A 21,581-nucleotide genomic window follows, 5' to 3' on the forward strand; every position below is an offset into this window, starting at 1 on the left:
AAAAACATGCTGCTTGGTGTGTATCTTTAAATTGCCCATAATTGTGAACATGTATGTAAATAGTGTCTTGTGTTGGACTAGCATTCTATACAGAGTGTATTCTTGTCTCATGCCAGACTTGTAGCAACCAGCCCTGTACCAAATATGCAAGTCAGACCAGGATGGAAAAAAAAAAAAAAGATTCTGAAACAAGCCCAGTGTTAGACATAGTAACTCATGTCTGATGGAAGACCAGTGTTCCACAACATTCTAAAGGTGTTCAGTGGAGTTGAAGTGCAGGTTACTCGAGTTCTTCTACATCAACCTTAGTAAGACATGTCTTTATGGAGCAATGCAGGAACATATATGGGCCTCATTAGTTCTTAACCAAACTCTACAGCATACAAAGACATTATATACAGTTATGTGGGTGTAATGTTGTGGTAATAATTTGGGCACGAGACACATAAGTGTGATGGTTTGGTGTTTACATACGTTTTGGCCAGTTTTTTTTATGCTGTAAATTTGGTTTTTACTTCCAATGTATAGAACAATTTCAGTGTTTTATCACCATATTATTATTATTTCCATAATATTAATAGTAGTATTGCCATAGGTGAGTCTTTATTGCTCTTGATACCCCTCAAGATTTGGTTACTAATGTAGCAGTGTGAATTACACTATATATTGTATATTTGACTGTTTGCCTATCTAACAGATGTACCTAGTCCCCAATGTAAACAGCAATTAGTAGATGAAGTACACTGGAATACAAGTATAAACATTTTACAATTAATGGAAGAAACCACTCCTCATTGGCAAACATTCATACTGTCCTGCATCCGTGATCTACCTGAAGAAGTGCAAACACAAAACATGACTGATCACATTTTTGATGTATCACTCATTTTAATATTTCACTCCATAAAGAATACAGTGTTTACAGTCAATTACATAAAAATGCAACGATATTTACAGCCAGTGGGATTTTCTTATTCTAAGTGGGCCTTTCACTTCTTGTTTATGTGTTTATGTATGTATGTATGTATGTATGTATGTATGTATGTATGTATGTTTCTTATCTCATAATGTAAGTTATAAAAAGCAACTGTATATCCGGTCTTACTTTTTTTTTTTTTTTATCTGTTTGAATTTCACACATGGATAAGTGAACCCTCAAGAATCGCCACCCTGTCACTAAAATACCTTCAGGAAAGAAAACAGTGTTTACCTCAAAAAATATGATAATCAATTTGTATTGCAGTTTGTAGAATGTTAATTTATCCGGCCAATTTTTGTTCTCTAATGAGAATGCGAACGTGTGGCCTGGAACACAGTGGGTAGCAAATCCAGTTAAACTTTTAAGACAGTCACTTTAAAAGATAATCTGCTCACTATTATTGTACTTTTCCAAATGAAAAGTTAAAAGTGCATGAACTGCTGGAGTTTGGTGCAGGTTTTTGTGGTCGAAGCTTGTTCATGCTCGATTCAATCCAGATGTATTTTCTTGTTGAGAACAAGTCTGGCCTATAAGTCTATAAGACTTTACTTTTAGTGATGTTATGGCTCTGGTTTTGACTGTGACCACGTACTTAATGGTGGGAGAAGTAAGATTACACTATGACAGCATGCTAACTTCAGCTGATATAGTACAAGAATGCTATTGCATTACTACAAAATATGATTTTCATTAAGCAGACACACTTACCCCAAAATGTGTGTGAAGAGAGTGTCCGTAGAAGTTAATAAACAGTCTCGCGCACAGCTCACGCAGTGTAGAGGAGAGAGATAGTGTTGACCTTACTAGTGATAGCTGAAAACAGTGCAGTCCGAGTCTATTGCAGGTCATTGCACTAAGTGGCACCCTGCAGCATGATGGAAAATCCATAGTGTTATTGCTCTACATTACCTTTATTTGATTTGCCTCTTAGTGGAAATGATGCAGGCTACAGGGTGCGAGTCAGCCTAAAAGCCTGCACGGGTCCCAGCCTTCATGCTCCCCTAAGAATCACAAATCCTGAGAGACACTCATACACCGCCTGTCTAGCATCTAGCACCCTGCCCCCCCAAGAGAGTGTGTGTGAGTGCTGTAATTCACTCCACTATGGATTTCTTGTTACGAGTCATGAGGAACGGAGGGAAGCACACACAACATCAGCGTAAAGCTCATCCAATCAGGGGCAGACATCAGGTTGAATTCTTTCACTCACACACTGTTGTTTCTACTGTTTCACCATGTTTTGTTTTGTTTTTTCCGCCTTCTTGTTCCTCGTATCTCTTTTGTTCACCTCCCTGTGTTCCTTTTTATCTCCCCTTTCTCATCTTTGTCTTTTCTTTTCTCTGTCTCTTCTCTCTGTCTTCACTCCCCTTCTCTTTGTCTTTGTGTTTCTCCAAGATGTTCTATGTACCTGTGTGTGTGTGTGTGGTAATTATGATAATGATGATGATGATGATAGATGGTGTGTAATAATTATTGTACAGGAAGAGAGTACAACTATACACACACACCGTCATACACAAATTACTTGTACAGTACATGCAGTAGTTAATCTCCTGATGCCTAGTTTCCCTTCCAGCTGAATTGTATAGTCAATTTACTACTAATAAAAGCAGATAAAAAATATATTATAATATTGCGACTTAAAATTTTAGAGCATCCTCTCTCCCAGCAATACAGATCAACAACAGTGATTGCATTATTCAACACTTCTTTGCATTTCTACAAAGACTTTCTACACAGTTATGTGCCTCCAAAGTTGTGGTTTGGGGATAGAAATACATGTGGCCGGAAAAGTCCCTTGTCCCAATACTTTTGACTCATATAGTGTACATTGGTTATTATATGGTTGATTACGTTGTAGATTCTGTTTCTGGATATTTAAACTGTGATAAGATATCGGCCCACTCTTTGACCATCATGGCAACATCGTTGCGGCAATGTTTCTTTGTTCAATAAATTACGTGACATTCTAATCGGCTGAAATGCTGTGATTTGAAAAACAAAGAGGCAAAACAGCAATGAAGTGAAATAGCAGAAGCATTTCCGATGCTGAGCGATCAGAATCAACTTCTGCTTCATGCAATAGAGTTATAGAGCGTAGGACTGGCCGATGTGAGTGACTGAAAATACCTGCATACGCTGCATATATTAAACAGATGCTGTAGTTTAGTATTATACAGTAACTAATGCTCCTGTCTTTACCATTGTTTCCTAACAAACTAAACTATAGCATGATTACTGATGATGCAGTGGCCTTATCATCTTATCTGCTGACTTTATTGTGGGACTTCACCATCCCACAGAAAACCATTTGTGTTCTTTTTGTGTATGGTTACAGAACTAGAGCTTTGTACAGAAAAGTTCTTTATATATAAAGCGCAATGTGAAGTGGACTGAGACCTTTTTTCCCAACGCAATGCACAAATCAAGTGGACAACAAAATGAACCACAGAAAAAAAAAAAGTCTGAAGTTACCTTTCTATTGCTCTCACGGGACTCTGAGTTCATTAGTTGCGTTTGCTTGCCGTATGCTCACAAAATGCTAAATTTTTGATCTGAGATATTGGAAATTGAGCAAAAGGGAAAATGTGTTATGATTTATTTAGAATCATGAGAGTTTCTTTTTAACACCTTTTTCACATCGTATCAATGCCTATTTGAAACGGAACATACTTTCAAACAGAAAGATTTGTGGATGTGTGCTTTGACCAGTCAGATCAGATTTCACGATGTGTTCCGAAATTTGCATGTTGCACTTTTAAGTGTACACACACATACACACCTGCTCTTATATGGACGACAGAGCAAATGCCACTACTATCAAACAAACTGGCCTGTTTTATTGTGCAAATCTGAAAAAAAATCTAATGTGATAGCAAAGCACTAATGGTATCATATTTTGGCCTAACTTGCATCCAATGTGTTTTATTTATTTATAATTATAATTTTTTTTTTCTTTTTACAGACGGTGCACACACACAAACCGCACTTTGTGGCGTTACACTGTCAAGAAGTGGGCGGGAAAAATTACGAGGAGTCCATGGCACATGTGGACAGCTTCGTCAAGTAAGTGTGTCCCACTCTCATTCTGCTCCCTGAAAAGTCTCTACTGTATATAGGACAGTTGACTGAGGGATCACCTCGATTACTTAAACGCACACGAGACGTAGCTTTGTAGGACGCCGTTTCTAAATATTGTTTTTGCCCTACATACAGGACAAGCTTGTTAAAACTAATGCAGAAATGTGCAACATGGACTTGTTTACTGTAGAGGTTAACATTGAAAGCTTACAGCAGAAATAAATCAGATGTCAATCAAAGCATTCAAGTGAGATAATACACATTTTTCATTAGTCCACCGAAAATACATAAGCTTTGTACGTACGTGAATGTTGAAAATTGTATGTATGAAACGTGAAATTATTATTTATTTTCTTATTCATTTATTTGTGTGGTTCGCTACTTATTTTGAGTTTCATTTGCTTTTCTTTCACTTCACAGGATCCATGAACAAATTGTGCAGTGTCAGTGATTGATTTGATCAATAGTCTTTATTTAAAACACCTCTAAAATTTTTAGGCCAAAAATTTTTTTTAAAAAGGCTGTATGATCAGCCCACTACTGCACTAGAAACCATAACGTAATAATAATAATAAATATAAATAATCAGTAAAACACTTTGCTTAAAAAGGTTTGCGATTCATCCATGAAACATGTGCTTACTAAAAATACACGTACATTTATTTAATTATGAATTGACTCTAAACACATGCCTGCCCAATTGAAAACTAAATGACAAGGTGTGCTGAGAGCTTTTATTAACATGATGTAGGAGATATTCAGCCACAATCCATCTGCGTTCATTTGCTTTCAACTTTGAATTGCATTTAAAATAAAAATTTCCCTATCTTTGCTTTGGTGCCCATAAAACTATTTACATACTGCTATTTGGCAGAGTTTGCTTCCATTTAAATGTTTAGCAAATTTCCAAACGTCTGCAAAAGACTGAATCACGGTTTCCTTTGAGTATCATGGATATGCGAGTTTAATAAATGCCGCTGACAAGATTTCATAATTATAGAGTCAGGCTTCTTTTTTTTTTTTGGTGTTGTTGTTAAATGTAATCTTAATTACTTACCTCCATCTTTTATTACACTCTTATTGCACCTTTTCTTTAATGACACGTAAACAATTGTTGCTTTAGAGCCAAAACTGCGCATACGAGTGTGCCTGCATTCCTGGAGCGTTTATCTCCAGGCTAATATCAGCCAATTTCCTCCTTTGAGGAAAGAGATAAATGATAACTCTTCTTTAAGTCCTGGATTGTCTAGTGCTCTGATAATGATTTATAAAAGGTATTCCCCATCTGAGGTAATAGACTGTTACGGAGAGTTCACTGGCGCCCTCTGTTGGTCATATAAACGCAGGGAAACTCATAAAGAAGTGAAATAACTCTCAAACATTATACTGCTGATTATACTGCTGTGTGCTTTATTTGTTATATTGTTACTTGGGTTAATTAAGAGCTATTTTGTCTTTTCCCCTGCCAGAGAGTTACTGTCCAGTGACGCCATGAAGGAGTACAACAGAGCCCGTGTCTACCTCGATGAGAACTTCAAGTCCCCGGAGCATTTCACAGTAAGATTTCTTTTTATCCTCAGTAGATTTTATTAGTTTTTTTTTTCTTTTATATATATATATATATATATATATATATATATATATATATATATATATATATATATATATATAATTTTAATACACTAAAATTTGTCATAATGAGTCCTGCTACCAAACATGCATTACATAAGCATTGTGTCAGTGTGGATTCTCAAGGTTTCTGTGCCATAGTCTTTTGCAAGTATATGCGCTGGACAGAAGGGGAATGAAAGTCAGTAGGAGTTAGACAGAGTACATGTGTTTAAATGAGAGGGAGGGCAGTAGAGTGGCGTGGTTACAGGGAGAAGAGGTGGTAAAGGTGGAGGAGTTCAGGTACCTGGGGTCAACAGTGCAAAGTAATGAAGAGTGTGTTAGAAAAGTGTGCAGGCAGGGTGGAGTGGGTGGAGAAGAGTGGCATGAGAGATTTGTTATAGAAGGGTTTTTGCAAGAGTGAAAGGAAAAGTTTATAGGACTGTGGTAAGACATGTGATGATGTAAGTTTTAGAGGCATTGACTTAAAGACAGGAGGTGGAGCTGGAGGTAGCAGAGCCGAAGATGTTGAGGTTTTCATTGGGAGTGACGACGATGGACAGGATTAGAAACAAGTTTATTAGAGGGACAGCGCATGTAGGACATTTAGGGAGAAAGTGAGAGAGGCGAGATTGAGATGGTTTGGACATGTGCAGAGGAGGGACATTAGGGTATATCGGTAGGAGAATGCTGAGAATGGAGCCACCAGAAAGGAGGAAAAGAGAAAGGCCAAGAAGGAGGTTTATGTATGTGGTGAGGGAAGACATGCAGGTAGTAGGTTTGAAAGAGGCAGATGTAGAGGACAGGGGTAATATGGAGACGGGTGATCCGCTGTGGCGACCCCTAATGGGAGCAGCCGAAAGAAGATGATTTGGATTAGAATTAATGCAGTTGCACAACATGTCCACAAGATGGCAGCACACTGCTAATAATAATTTCAGCTTTTTTTTTTTCTTAACCCCCCTAACGCATAAGCACTTTTGGTGAAGTACACACAAATAATTAACACATCTGTAACACAAAAGTTGTGTCATACACAATAATAGTGTCATGAGGGTCATTTTTTGTAATTAAATAAAGGCATGCAGTTTTTTCATGTCAGGCTGAATCCATCGTTACACTGTATTCACTACATGCTGCAAAGCGATCACAGTATAGCGGCTCAACAATGAGAACATTTCCAGTGTATCCCACAGTCAATAAAACCCCTTGATAGTCCATTCATACAAAGCATGTGCCATTTAGTTGTGACAATGTGCTGTTTGTTTTTCCCTCGTTCGATTTTTCATTCGAGAGTAATTGTTTGTTGTCTGGTCAAGCTGTCAATTTCCAGATAATGGAATTTTTTTATAACAGCAGATCTTAAAGTCTTTTGTCCTGAAGTCAACTTATAAAAAGCTCTGACTCGTTACATGAATGTTAAATTAATATATATATATATATAAAAAAAAAACATCATCCCATCAACATCATCCAAATCATCATCCCATCAACATTTGTCGTTTTATTGCGTGCTAAATAAAAAAATTTTTTTAATAATCTTTTATTACTACACTTAATAATTCTTGTGGAATGATCTGTAATAGATGTAATGCTTAATTATGATAAAAGTATAAAAAAAAATTAAAAAATAAATACAAAAATTAAAAAGAGGACATTAGTCGAGATTTGTCTTGAAACATCAAAACATTTTCTCCAAGCATGAATGTATACACATGAAAATATGAAAGCGGCCTGGTTATTGTGTACACATCTATACACTTTATTCAATAGCTTTATTTTTCACTTCCAGGAAAAATATACATCCCATTACAATAGTGTTTTTTGTATTTTTATGTGTATATTTATGTGAATTATTTTATTGAACATTAGTGTAGGACCATTTGCCATGAATTTGATGTGAAGGAGAAGAGCCCCAGGTGTGCAATATGAAATGATTTTATACATCTAGCTTTTCCTTCATGGAGGATGTGCAGAGTTCCAGCTGATTAGTATACTTTTTTCCCCCCAAACAGTTCCAGCCAGAAACCAATAACTAAGAAAATAATAAGCTGTTATCAGCCAATATTCAAATACTAGGATCATTACTCATACAGTTGCAGATAATGTTTGAAGATGCATCAATTTTATATATATATAAATATTTATATAAATATTTGTGTATATATATATATATATATATATATATATATATATATATATATATATATATGAAGCGACTCGGCATGTGTGTGTTTCGCCAGAACATCTTAAGAGGAGTAAAATCAAAATGTGTAGAAACAAAGCATTTTGGAGACGCACCATCCTACTTCATTTGCGAACGTTCACTTCATGATTTTCGGAAGGATATTTTTTGGTTAGAAATAGTGTGGCAACAAGATGACTAATTAGAAAAACGCTGTGGCATGCACTGCATCGCTTCATTTCATAGTGAAGCAAGTATATGCTATTTAGAATCAATTAGCTTGTAAGTAATCAAACATCATTTTCAATACATTAGCATCGATAAGCTGTGCCTAATAAAATGCGTTTAACGTTCAGAAAAAGATATTTAAATGCACTGTATGTTGAGAGCCAAGTCATCAAGTCATATTGCTTTCAGTTCATATGGAACATGCAGGGATTCGATTCTCAGGTCTGAGCCAAACCCAAAGGGTTGGATTTGATCCATCACACTGACAACGATTCACCTCATGCAAACATGAGGAAATAAAATTTTAGCGCTGTTTTTTTTTTTTTTTTTTTTTTTTAAGTCAGTCGGCGGGTATTAGACTGTAATTGTAATTAAACTAGGGAGAATTAAAACAAGGCTTGAAATGCAGGAAAGAGTCTGCACTAAAGGGTCATTAGTCACACACAATATACTGAGAAAAAGGTGTATGGAACCAGTAAACATACAGTGGCATCTGAGCACTAGTAAAAAAAAAAAAAACGTTTATATTTTCCATCCTATTAATTATTATATATTATTATCTATTATTAATACAACAAATTTCATTACAAATGATATAATTGACAACAGCTTTTAATTTATTTTTTATTTATTGAAAACATTTTTTTTTTACATGAAATTCAGAGTTTCTTAGTATTTGGTACGTCTCCTTTTTGCTTCGTTCACCAAGCTGGCATGGACTCTACAAGAAACCCATGTAAATCCTTCTGATCCATTTTTAGATCAAATCCACCGTCGTCACCGTCGTCTGATCAAAATAGATTAGTGGTGAGAAAAATGTGGCCTTTGGTTCAATATGGCCTCTGAATAATATCAGATATTTGCTTACATTTAAATAGGAGCTGAGAAACAAAGCAGAATGTTGCATAATAAATATCCAAGACATACAATAACAATTTATTTTTGGGGACTTTTACAATATTTGAAAAATGGGAAATGTCTGATTAAAAGTGGTCTACATAAGCGTGTAATAAATTGACATGATGCATAGTCAAAGAAATGTCAGTACTGTTGTTAATCAGTTAATCTGGGGGGAAAAAAAGATCAGTAGTTGCTTTTCTGGTCAGAAAGATTTGCACAGGATCTGGTAAGATCAGTCTTTTGGATTCAGTCACATTTTTCTGCAAGCTTTTATTTTAATTACAAAAATGTGTTTCAGGTTATTCCCTTGTTCTGGTCTGTGTTATTTCCTACCAGTGAAAGGAGAGGATTGTGAGCTGTGAGTGACAGGGCTTGCTGTTTTACAGCCTAGTTAAGGTATACAGCAGGTAAAATGTCAATTAGGAAAAGACGAGCGAATCGCGTTGCTTGCCGTCAACCACGTTCCACTCTATTAATATTTATTATCCACCTCTGCCCCTGGGCCCCAGAGCTCCATGGGTAATGATGTGCACTAATGTCTGCCTCTTATCACCACCGTATGTGTCCGTGTCTTTCCGTATATCTGCGTGACCCGTTACATGGGTTTAAACCAGCCTACGTGTCTCGCAGTAAAGCAGGCCATAGCTCTTTAAGGCCTTTGTCTCTGCCAGACATTTTAATTGGAAATCTGTCCGTCTTCATTCTCAGCCAGCAGATAAGAGACGGCTGAATCGGAGCGCAAATGAGACATTATCATGTGACAGGAATTGTGAGGCTTGAACGGTGACACGGATCAGCTCTGTGTGACAGCGCAATCTGTCCCAGTGTCTTGTCTGATTTGCGACGGAATTTGACATTTCCTCGGGGAACGGGATTACACCGACCTTCAGATTAGGCAGGTTATCAGTAAATACTGATAGAATTTAAATACTGTTTTAGCATTTTGTGTATTTGTGCCTGTAAATTCTTTCCGGATATTAAAACCTGACGATTGTAAAAACTTGCGATTGTAGATGATTGCAGTTCTTACAGTGTTAATCAGTCCAAGCCTTTCATGGAAGTGTATAGTACGCTATTGGAGTGTATTCTCTGTTCCGAGTGAACCCAGGCATGTCATCTCCCACGGGTGAGCTGTGTTTGGGCTGCTGAAACATTTGTGTTACAGCAGCAGATGCTATCAAGACAGCGAGAAAAAGACACTTTGTCAGGCCTTGAAACTTTATCTCAGTAATGGCTGAAGGCCAAAAGTGTCAGTGTCCTGAGCAGCAAGCTGCACACACTTAGCTGAGAGAGGATAGTGGTATATGCAGTGATGCCACGAAGACCTGAAGCAGTTTGCTAATCTCACTCACTCTTCTCTGTCTTATTTTAACTCACCCAAACATTAGGTTTGTTGTTTTTTTATGTTATATAATTAAGTATTTTACTACAGTATAAAATTCTTGCCATTATTGTAGCGAGGACCATTTTCAGGGATTTTGTGCGTTTATGGCCTGTGATTCTACAACAAAAAAAGTTTAATATCCTGGCAAAAATGTTTAGCTAAACTTATTTCATGTTTTCAAGATAATTGCACTACTCCTCCAAAGAATTTAGAGCGATTTGATCAAAGACATTTATAATGCAATCCATTTCTCTGACGACATGTCCGACTCCGCTCATAACGATCCAAGTTAATGGACCTGTTGGCATCGTACAATCGTACAAACTCTTCCTCCGAGATGGGTTTATCTTCTAATGCATCTTCATTAGCTTAATTTCCCTCTTTTTTAATGACATTAATGACATAGTCCCAGTTACATAAAGTCCATATTGCCTTGAAATTGCTGTTTGTAATAATCTATAATGAGCTGCCAACCACACAAAAATATTAGAGTCTAAATTGCCTGGAAACGTCAACAAGTGTGCATTTGTGTGCGTCTGGTGCCCTGTGTTTATCTGATGTCTTGTAAAGGGGGCATCATATATCCTGGGATTGGTTTCGACCCTTACTGTTTCGGAATATGAAGATATCAGAAGTTGTTGTTTATTCACCACATTGCAATGCAATTTAATTTGCTAGCTTTTTCAATTCAGACATGTTGTTTAGATCTTTCCGGGTCTGAAAACAGCACCCTCCATGTTTAGAACAGGGCTGCTTTAAGTCTTACTTTTACTTTCAAAAATAATTCATGTAGTTCCAATAGAGTAGGTGGCACTAGAACGGTTTGTCAATTCTTTTGAATTGTAAGTTTCCACACATGCAGAGAGCTCTTAATCATTTTGTTATTTGAGTTGAGGTCACGGTGGTAAGGCCATGAGGAAGCTGTGTGCCGACTGTACAGCGTAGTGCCACTAGCCACCCGCACACAATCTCCTCCTTTTGTCAGAACAGTGGCGCATGCATAACCAGGTTAAAATATGGCAAACTAATTCCATAGGCTCTCATTTGGTGCAAGGTAGCGAGCACGCTGAGGCTATTTGAATGGAGGAGATGTCAGTGGAGCAATATTGTAGCACCATAACTCTCCGAGGCCATCAGTCAAGCTTTCAGGAGTGCAAATACACAGCACACACATCCACTCAGGCCGACACACACACACACACACACGTGCACGCACACGCGTACACTCTCTCCCCAGACATATGTTGAGCGCCAATCGATGAGTCTGCCATCAGAAGTGAATTATTAAGGGGATAAGGCAGGCTGGGGTTCACTTGAAAAAATTTCGACTCAAATATACACACAATTAATAGATTGTACAGAGGGGCGGAAAACAAATGCCTTTATTATAGCGAGCCTAATCTGTGGAATCTGAGTTCACGCTCTCCTCGGCACTATCGCATCAATGAGCCCATAACGTCCACTTATGTGTGTTTTCCCTCTCAGCCCTCCCCCCAGCCCCCCACCCCCACCCCCTCGCAACACAAGTATGGAGCCAGGGGCCTCATAAAACCAGGCTGATAAAGTGGTGTGTATATGGTTGGATTAGTTTAGTGGGGGCATCAGGATATAGGGTGAGAAGTAAATCAGGTGTGTGTGTGTGTGTGTGTGTGTGTGTGTGTGTGTGTGTGTGTGTGTGTGTGTGTGTGTGTGTGTGTGTGTTACGTGTTGTCCAGACACAGATAATGATGTGATTGGATCATGTGGGGGCCTGCTGCTCTGTGTACATTATGGTGCATGGCCCTTGGTGTGAGTCCTCTGTGTGTGTGTGTGTGTGTGTGTGTGTGTGTGTGTGTGTGTGTGTGTGTGTGTGTGTGTGTGTGTAGAGAGAGAGAGAGAGAGAGAGAGAGAGAGAGAGAGAGTGAGAGAGCATGCAGCCCAGTGAAGGTGAGCCTGTCATATCGATCTTTTTAACGCTAAAATATGAGCCACTTTACTCTGCTCCCCAGCCCAGTGATGTGAAAAATAATAACTCGGTCCCAAATTAAAAATATTGATCGCTTAGTAGGTGTTGAGAGCAAATAAACACCCACTGAAGGATTTTTTTTTTTCCCAGCCCTACCCCCATCTTTCTGTCTTCACCAACACTACTTACACACACACACTCACACATGGGACATCTTTCAATCTCTATCTGATGGCAGTAGGTCAGGCTGCAGCAGCGGCGTCTGTAGTGTGGTTAAATATTAGGATGCGTCATGTAGATCTCCGCCTCTCTCAGCACAAGCACACGTTGGCACTCGACAGTGAATGTTGTCCCGAATGAACATGAGATGTTTTGTTGTGTATATGTAGTAAATGTATCTGTAATGTAATGTGTAAAGTACGGTTTGATTTCCTTCTCGGGTTATGTAGGTCAAACTCACGTGAAAAATATGATGATTTATGCTACAGTTTTTTGCTTATTTATTAATGCTGATTGGTCAGTAGGTGTTGGTTAATTGTCTTTTTTTCTGATTTCTTTTTTTTATTAACACGTTTTTCATACTATTTTGTGTCTGAGGTAACAGAGACAGACACTCATTTGCAAGAGAGGTTTATTTGGAATTCATGGAAGGAGTCTCCAGTGTGAGCACTTTGTAACATTAAGGGGTAAAGCTTTTTTTTTATTTTTTTTAATTTATTTATTTTTTTAATAAAGAGTGAGAAACAGAAAATAAAGAGTGGCCAAAGAGAAACAAATGTTTATACCTGGTATAGCTGAAACGCTTTTATTTTGGGTTTTTTTTTGTTTGTTTTTTTAGCATAAAAAAAAAAGAGAGGCTGGAGCAGGAATGTAATAGCTGCTATAAAATGTGATAACAGGAACAAGTAAAGTGACATGCTATTTCAAACATAGGTTTTTGCTTAATTGGTTTCATGACTGGTAATATAGAAAAAAATAACAATCTGGGGTTAATTGAGCTGCAACATTGAGTAACCAGATATCTTTGCTCCTTACATAATATTGCTAATGTTTAGAATAAAGAAGGCTGGAACATTTTATAACACTGACCCATTCCTGGATCACTCACTGTATCCAAATCAAATCAATAAACTATGTCTTGGTGTACCAAATGCTTTATATATACATATATATATATAAATGTTTTTTTAGTTTATATATACTTTAAATGAAGTGTAATTAAATGTGACTGTTTATAGATTATTTATGAAGTGTTGAGGGATGTATTATAATAATGGTCTGAGCTTATTTATTTATTTATTTATTTATTTATTTATTTATTTATTTATTTATTTATTTATTTATTTATTATTATTTATTTAAGGTTTAAAGATTTAAGGTCATTTTTCTCCCTTCTCCATTTTTCCATTTCTCAATTGCAACTGCAATGTTAGTGCAGCTTGATTCTAAGTTTTATGCTTTTCAAACCAAGTGTTTAATTGTTTACTATTTTATTAATCATCTTTGTATTCACTTAAGATTTATTGACTGGTCTAATTAAGATTCACAGATTTCCACATGTATATAATACTATTTGCTTTTAAATTGGACAAATAGTTACAGCTAATAATATTGTTGATTTTCATTTTTAAGCGAAATAAATTTCTATATTTTGTGCCATTATTGTGAAGTATTAGCAGTGCTTTTGTTTTAACGATGCTCCTACAGTATGATATTCATTAGCTTTATTTTTTTTATTTTTTTTATTTATTTATTTATTTTTTTTAAGAATTCATCAAACTTCATATTATGTCCATGAAGTGTAGCTCTGGTTTTTCTAAGTAAGAGTTTTCATGAGAACAAATGGCCAATTAAGATGCCTCAATTGTCCAGCAGTGCCATTTTTAGCCTTTGTTTCACACGGCTGAATAACCATTCAGATATATGCCTTGTTATTTGTCTTCTCACTTTGCTGATTGTTTGGGTCGCAACTCAATAATCCCATACTAGCCTGGCTATGAGGCCTGTGCTTTATATATATATATATATATATATATATATATATATATATATATATATATATATATATATATATATATATATATATATACACACACACACACACACACACACATCCCTTCACTAACAGATGAGCTGTCTCCGGACCATCAAACTTGTGAGAAAACAATTGCCACAAGGTTAATTTTATTGCAGGCTTCATGCATTTCTGAGCAGGCAGGAGGTGTCCTACGCTGGGCTACTGATGGATGGGCCTGATATGCTGGTTGGAATGAGAATAAGAGGGAACAAGTGGAGGCTAAGCAGTGGGAGTACAGTTGAACAGTAGTGTCGAGTTGCAAAAGGAAATGCACAAATTATTAAAATAATTGTGGGAAGGATATAAGGAATTATTTTGGATTGGACTTGTGTAAAGGTTTTAAAGCTGCAATGAAAAAAACCTGCTAACTGGCTGTTATTTCAATTTAGTTGTCGTTAGCAAGCAATTATGTGTTTTGGACAAATATTGTTCAAACTAGTTGAAATCCTTGGAAGTACTGAATGAGTCAATATCATGTGTAGTCTGTTTGAAAGTCATGGCATTTAGAACTGTGTAAAGAGGACATGCACTGCCTTTTGAAAGAATTATGTGTAACATATGGTAAAACATATGGGAAAACATGGAGGTTAGTATTAGGGCTGTTTCTGATCTGAAATCCTGTGTTAAGTATCGGACTGGATTTGAAATATTTTCCAAACATGTGTTATAGGCTGACAACAAGCATTTCCAATAACCTTTGTGTTGAAATATCTCTGGTGCCAATTTGAATTCCAACCAGATTTGCTATAAATGTCAATACAGCATTGTCTCGCCAAACACGACCTGATTCCAGTGAGTTTTGCAGGTGTTGGTATTTATAAATAAGTACAAATGAGGCCAAATATTGTGTCTATAAGGTCTATCGGAAATCTGTACACAATTGTGCATAAAATACAGAGCATGTATGTCCTGAATATGATCTGCTATGCAGTGGTTTGATACGAGTCTAAGGGTTTTACTCTGAACTGTCCCTTCATTTTCCCAAAGCGTATTGATTCCAACTCATCTTCATTTGCATGCTGAGGCTAGTATGGTTTGACCCAGGCTCCCAGGCCTATTATATTCCCATTAGCTAATCTCTCTGGTTTAATTTCCATAATCTCCCTGCTATTATAGCCTCTCACACTCATGCTCTCTGGAGGAAAAAAAAGACTGCCTTCCAATGGGAGCTTTCTAAAACAGTCTCTCTCTCTCTCTCTCTCTCTCTCTCTCTCTCTCTCTCTCTCTCTCTCTCTCTCTCTCTCTCTCTCTCTCTCTCTCTCTTTCTCTCTCTCTCTCTCTCTCTCTCACACAGAAACTCACACACACACACACACACACACACACACACACACACACACACACACACACACACACACACACACACACACACAGAGAGAGCTTCACCCTTTCACACTCACATGCACAGGTCATACAAAACCATGTTTTTTCATCCCTTCTAGATGCATTTGTAAGAATTGTCATCCCATTGTGAGTGCTGCTGCCCCATCAACACTTCAAGTCATGCACTTTTCTCTGTCTCGATGAAGGAGATTATGCTTTTTGGGAGCATGGCCAGCCCACATGACCATTCTTCTGACACTCCAGGTGTTCGTCATATGAAAAGCAAAGCATATCTCAGCAGCTGGCAACATTAGAGCTGCTCACAAATCCAGTGTAGATCTCAGGCCAGCATCTCTCCATTTTTTAACTCTGATAACACTGCAGGCTGATCAGCTGATATATACTACAGTCTGATTACCTAAGCCTTTTGCTAAAGCTAGAGAGAGCCAGTCTGGTCAGCTTAGAACTGCTTCTAGTGAGTCACATTGATTAACTTTTTTATACAGCTGACACGATCTGATTAACTCTACAGTCTGTCTGATGAACTCATACCTGGCTACTAAGGCCTTCTGTAGCTGCAACTTAAGTCTTATGTCCAAATGAGATAATATAGAAGCTGTTCCTCACACACATGCAACAGTGGGATCTCATCTGCTCATGTCAGTCCTGTAACTCAAGAGACCCAGCATAATCAATTCTGAAGTTTCGAGACTGATGAACTTAAACCTAATTACCAATGACTAGTCAGATTTACTGAATCTTGACTTCATAAGGGCCGATTAATTACTCAAACTTACTTTAAAGGATAGCAGCCCAAAACACCACAGCCCATCTGATCATCCCACGTCTAGTTCTGCCAGCCTCTAACCTCGAATCTCCCCAAGGCTCAGCTTCTCTAATGCCGAGGCTGTCTGATAAAATATATAAAGATTATTTAAAACATTAGAATGGGCCTATCTGGGTCCATATAACTATTTAAGAGAACTATTTACTTCAACAGTCACTAGAAGATAGAGTTTTAATAAACTTAATCCAACGCAAAAAAGACAAGATGGTCAAGTAAATGATCAAGTGAAACCTGCTCTGCATGTCCTCTCCTGTTGTCAGAGTCATTTATTGATTCAAACTTTGTGATTTAATGTATGCCATCTATACACCCCCACTCGTTCTGTGGTTGCATTTTGAACGCATTTAATTATTATTATTTTTTTGCCAATGTCCTTGGCAAGGCTGTATGAGCAAAGATATAAAGGTGTGCATGTATACACAGATGCCTTTAAAATTGTTATGTCCTCTAAAAGGCTTGCTTTAATTATATTGAACTGACTTTGCTTACCCTTGAGTTGGCAGATCTCTGGGAGGTGGGTGGTGGGGCGTGGCCTTGGACATTTATTTATTAATTTAAAATTATATATATATATATATATATATATATATATATATATATAATTTTTTTTTTTAATAACTGCAGTGAATGTTTATGAATATATGTCCGTGCTCCATCAGCATTTTTAATGTGGCATAAACTGCTTAAATGCTGCCTTACCTTGAGAATTTAATAGGCATGAATGTATACTGTGTATAAATATTATGTTTGTGCCTTAATGAACGCGTAAGACGAATGCTCGCCATGGGTCCTAGGTCATGGTGGCCATTAACTATGTACTAGTGTTGTTTCATATGCTTTCATTTCTTCTAATGAGAACATTAACCTCAATACCTGGATGTCATGTAAAGGATTGGCAAATATTAGGCACTAAAACCATGTAGTTAACCTGTGGCAGTGTTTTACTTAACTCAATTAAAAACAGCAAGTAGGGTTTTTTTTTCTTTCCTTTTTTTTTTTTTTAAACACTTTTTTTGGAAAAAGTTTTTATTCCTCCCTTCATAGCAGTTTCTAAATAACTATATAAAAAGTCGCTGTGACAATGAGCATTGATTAAGAGTCCTCTCTCGTCACCACTGGGGCTGAGAACAAGCTGATAATTAATACGTTTGACTGCAGAAACTCAAGTCAACAGCTCCTGTGACGGATCGACTCTGTGTTTAGAAGAGCATGCAGAAAGAAAGAGGAAAAAATACCCACGTGGGATAGAGCTGAACCCCTTGACAGTAATAAGCGTATGCGCTCTGCCACCTCTGCAAATTAAATACCCGACACGTGCCTTTTGTTTTTTTTATTTATTCAGTATTGACTCACATTTAATAATTCATTAAGACAATGTGTTTTAGTGCTCGATGAAGAGCTCTCAAGTGTGGACAGCAGTTCCCTGAACAAAGAGAGTCATGTAGCAAGTGTAAAAAAAATAAAAATCAGATCTCAGATCACTAGAGGCAATGTTATACATATGGACTATTAGCCATTAAATGCTAGCCTGGAGGTCGAGGCCAAGCAGTGACTTAATGTAGATTTGAAATGATCCAATAACCTGGTAATACTTATTTACCCCAACACCAGTTAGTGTGATTCTTTGTTTAAATTTTAATAAATTTAGAAGATAGATTTTTCAGATTAATTGTATAAATGTGCTCTCTCTTTCTGGCTTTTTAAGCATTTTTAGGCGAACCAGGTTGACGTTCTATGGACCACTCGGGTTATGAATATAGAATAACAATAAGAAAAAGCTCTAAAACCTTAAGTGTTGCTATATAATACGACTTGCAACTTTTTACACCAAACCTTCTGGGTCATTTAAGGGGTAAGAGAAAAGGTTTATGGGGCAGATGTAATGCCATAAGTGCACTTCATAACATGGCTCTGGTGTTCTGGTTGTGTATGCAGTGTGTAATTGTGTGTGTGTGGGTGGATGTCCCTGAAAGAGCCTGGTTTATCCTTTCTTATTGTTTTTTTTTATTTTTATATTACTGTTATTGTTAACTTACACTGTATAACACTGTATAACACAACATGGAGCCAGTCAGATTTACTCATCAAGCAATATTTGAAACTGCGTCCACTGTTAACAACCACATGCACTGCCACCTTAATGCCATTTCCACTTCTACTGCTACACCACATGCAATGTTTACTTTGATAATGTTTCCACTTAACTGCACTAGTGTATTAGCAATATTTACACAAAACACTATACTGTATTACCACATCACACCCTCACTGTATCTGTAAACACCATATCTGTTTCTTTTTATATGCTTTTATGCTTCTTTTGCCGTCGTCTATTATGGAAATTGCATTAGTATACTTTTCACTCTGTGTGCTGCTGTAATATGTGAATTTTCATCTGGGGTGTTTAAAATGATCCTTCTGTCTTACTGCTATCATAGTCAAACTTGGATATATAGATCTGTATAATAGGAGTATTTTTTAGTAGGAGTAAAGAAAAAAAACCTAATTGTTCTCTATATAACCACAGACCATTTCTTTTACCATCATGGTCTATAACATTAATTACTAGTGACTGTTATTTAATACATAATCCCATTTTTAAAATTTTTATTGTCCACATTTACTTCTTTGAGTGTAGAAAAACTGCTTTCTCTTTCAACTGTGGCTATTTTGTATGCTCTCTCTGTGTCACTTCTCATCCGGCACTACTCTAATTGGGTTTGGAGCTCTAAATCAGATTGCCGTGATTGGGTTATCCTCCTGAGGTACCTCGGTGTGTCATAGGTGGAGACTTCATCTGCTATTGTTAAGACCTCAGTCATATCGTTTCCAGCAGTCTTGGGAACAGATAGCGTAGCACCACTTAATATATTTGAGTAAGCAGCCCACTTCACGTACACACCCGCGCGCACACTTCACAGCATGTGCGGCAGCCTCGGCTCCCCCTCTTGCGCAAATAATGACATTCGAACGGAGCATCGAGCAGCTTAATTACTTTTAAATTGTCATTTTAATTTACAGTGATATAGTATTGATCACACAGGCCTATATTAAGGCCCTCGGTGGAGCAGATGATGCGGAATTAAACACGGTTTGTGGGGCCTCTTGGGGCCTCCAGAGGCCCGTCAGGATAAGAATGATATTTCGTGCTAATGAACTGGTAGCATGCAGCAGCATGAATCTGAGGCTCTGCCGAAGAAGAGGGGAATAATGGGGTTTGGGTTACTCATTCACTGCCATGCACCAGGTCTCATGTGATTCATCCACGGACTCCAGGTCTTGCACGGTCGTGTTTGCCCGTCTCATCCTGCTGGCCTGACCTTTTCACTGCTAAAGTGTATATATATATATTGCCACAGACACACACTCACACACCGCACACAGACCTGAACAGGTGGCCCATGTGTCAGAGGAGGAGGAATCTTCAGGGAGCCATCAGCCCCTAATCCCAACATTGTGAACTGAGGACAAGTGTGTTTCCCTCAATAGTTTCCTCTCATTTTTCTCTTATCGGGTGCTCGTGTTTCCAAGGCGAGGAAGCAGAGCTCTCCCATGAGGCCCGGGCAAAGCTGGTTGGCGATATGTCACGTACGCGTGTTTAATAGCACGGATAAATCGTTATTTTTAAATCCCATCCATTTCTCATTTCTTAGTAGGTAAGAGAAACAATGATTTCTTTTTCTTCTCTTTTTGACCGACACGCTCTAATTATATCTAGAGCTAGTGACCTTCCATACATTTACTGAGAATACACACAAGAGCAGCTAATTGTCTTCGAGGATATATTAGATTTTCTTACTTAATATTTACAATTGATAGCAAAGTTATCGTTTCAACGCGTTCTCTGTATCTTAGTATCTTTTGCTTAGTATGTTTGTTTTAAACCTTCAAATCTACAGACATTGATTCTGTATTTGGAAACAACCTTTGCTTCATAAACCTGAATTAATTAGTTTTTTGTTTATTTGTTCATTATTACATTTGAATATAGAAATGGCTGTACTGCAAATACAATAGGTGACAATTTCTTAACCTCAGATCAGTTTCACTATTGATCTCAGTTGGAGATGTGCATGACCAGCGTTTTTTATTTATTTATTTATTTCCGTCGTTCGCACCGTCTGCGTTATTTTCAGTCAAATTCAGTTGCGGCTACTTCTCCTTAAAATATAAGTAATCTCGCAGCCTGAATTAAACTGTAACATTCCCAAACCAGGCAGTTGCTAAGATTCAAGACACGACAAATCAAACGTTATTTATAAAGCACATTTCACACAATAGAACTTGCCCAGAAGCACTTTTACAACAAGATATAAAGTGTCCGAAGATAACAAATACAAGAGTATATTGGAAATTCATCAAAAGCTGAATGATAAAAGTTTGAAAAAACATCTTAAAAAAACCCACTCAATGTTTGATTCTTAAATCTTTTTATTTATTTATTTATTTTATTTATTTTTTTATTTATTTTTAAAATCTTTAATCCTATCCTTTGCTCCAGATCCGGATATTTTCACTGAGACACGCAAGGTTGTATCTATTTAACAAACATATTCTTTTTATTCTATTTGCATTCAGTTCCATTCTTAGATGCCATACCTTCTTAAAATTGCAAATAAAATCAACATGATGTTTTCACATTGCCCCCGTTTTTTAATGTCTTGTTCTTGTTGCATTTTATTTTCTTTAAAGAGATGTATTTGTTTAAGTGGGAGTTAAGTGGACTCTTCATCTTCTGTTTTTATCTCTATATCGCATTTTGTAATAATACCTGCGCAGTGGTGCCCTAAAGGTGGAACCATTTCAGGGATGAAATGCACCCTGACCACCACCATCTTACTTCTCTGGCATCAGAACCTTGTGCTGTTGGATTGTAGGATGACTTCAATACCCATAATGGACTTGGCAGGGGTTTATGTGGGCCCTTTCATTCTCCTCACTTATAAAATCACCTTATTCTAATGCCCGTGCAATGTTTACTCAACTGGCTATGCATTTACATCAACCCATAACCACAGGCACTA

The 21,581-nt window shown here is 37.2% G+C and overlaps 1 protein-coding gene across 1 annotated transcript in view; it reads left to right on the forward strand.

Annotated features, from left to right (window-relative positions):
- The window catches only part of inpp5a (inositol polyphosphate-5-phosphatase A), a 150,578-nt gene that overhangs the window by 52,941 nt on the left and 76,056 nt on the right, over positions 1–21,581 (forward strand). The window contains exons 3-4 of the mRNA XM_083538441.1: positions 3,945–4,045; positions 5,530–5,617. Of these exons, the coding sequence (XP_083394567.1) occupies positions 3,945–4,045; positions 5,530–5,617 (189 nt within the window). The remainder of the gene's footprint in view (positions 1–3,944; positions 4,046–5,529; positions 5,618–21,581) is intronic.

The sequence above is a fragment of the Silurus aristotelis genome (genome assembly GCF_946808225.1).
Source record: "Silurus aristotelis genome assembly, chromosome: 4".
Classification (NCBI taxonomy): domain Eukaryota; kingdom Metazoa; phylum Chordata; class Actinopteri; order Siluriformes; family Siluridae; genus Silurus; species Silurus aristotelis.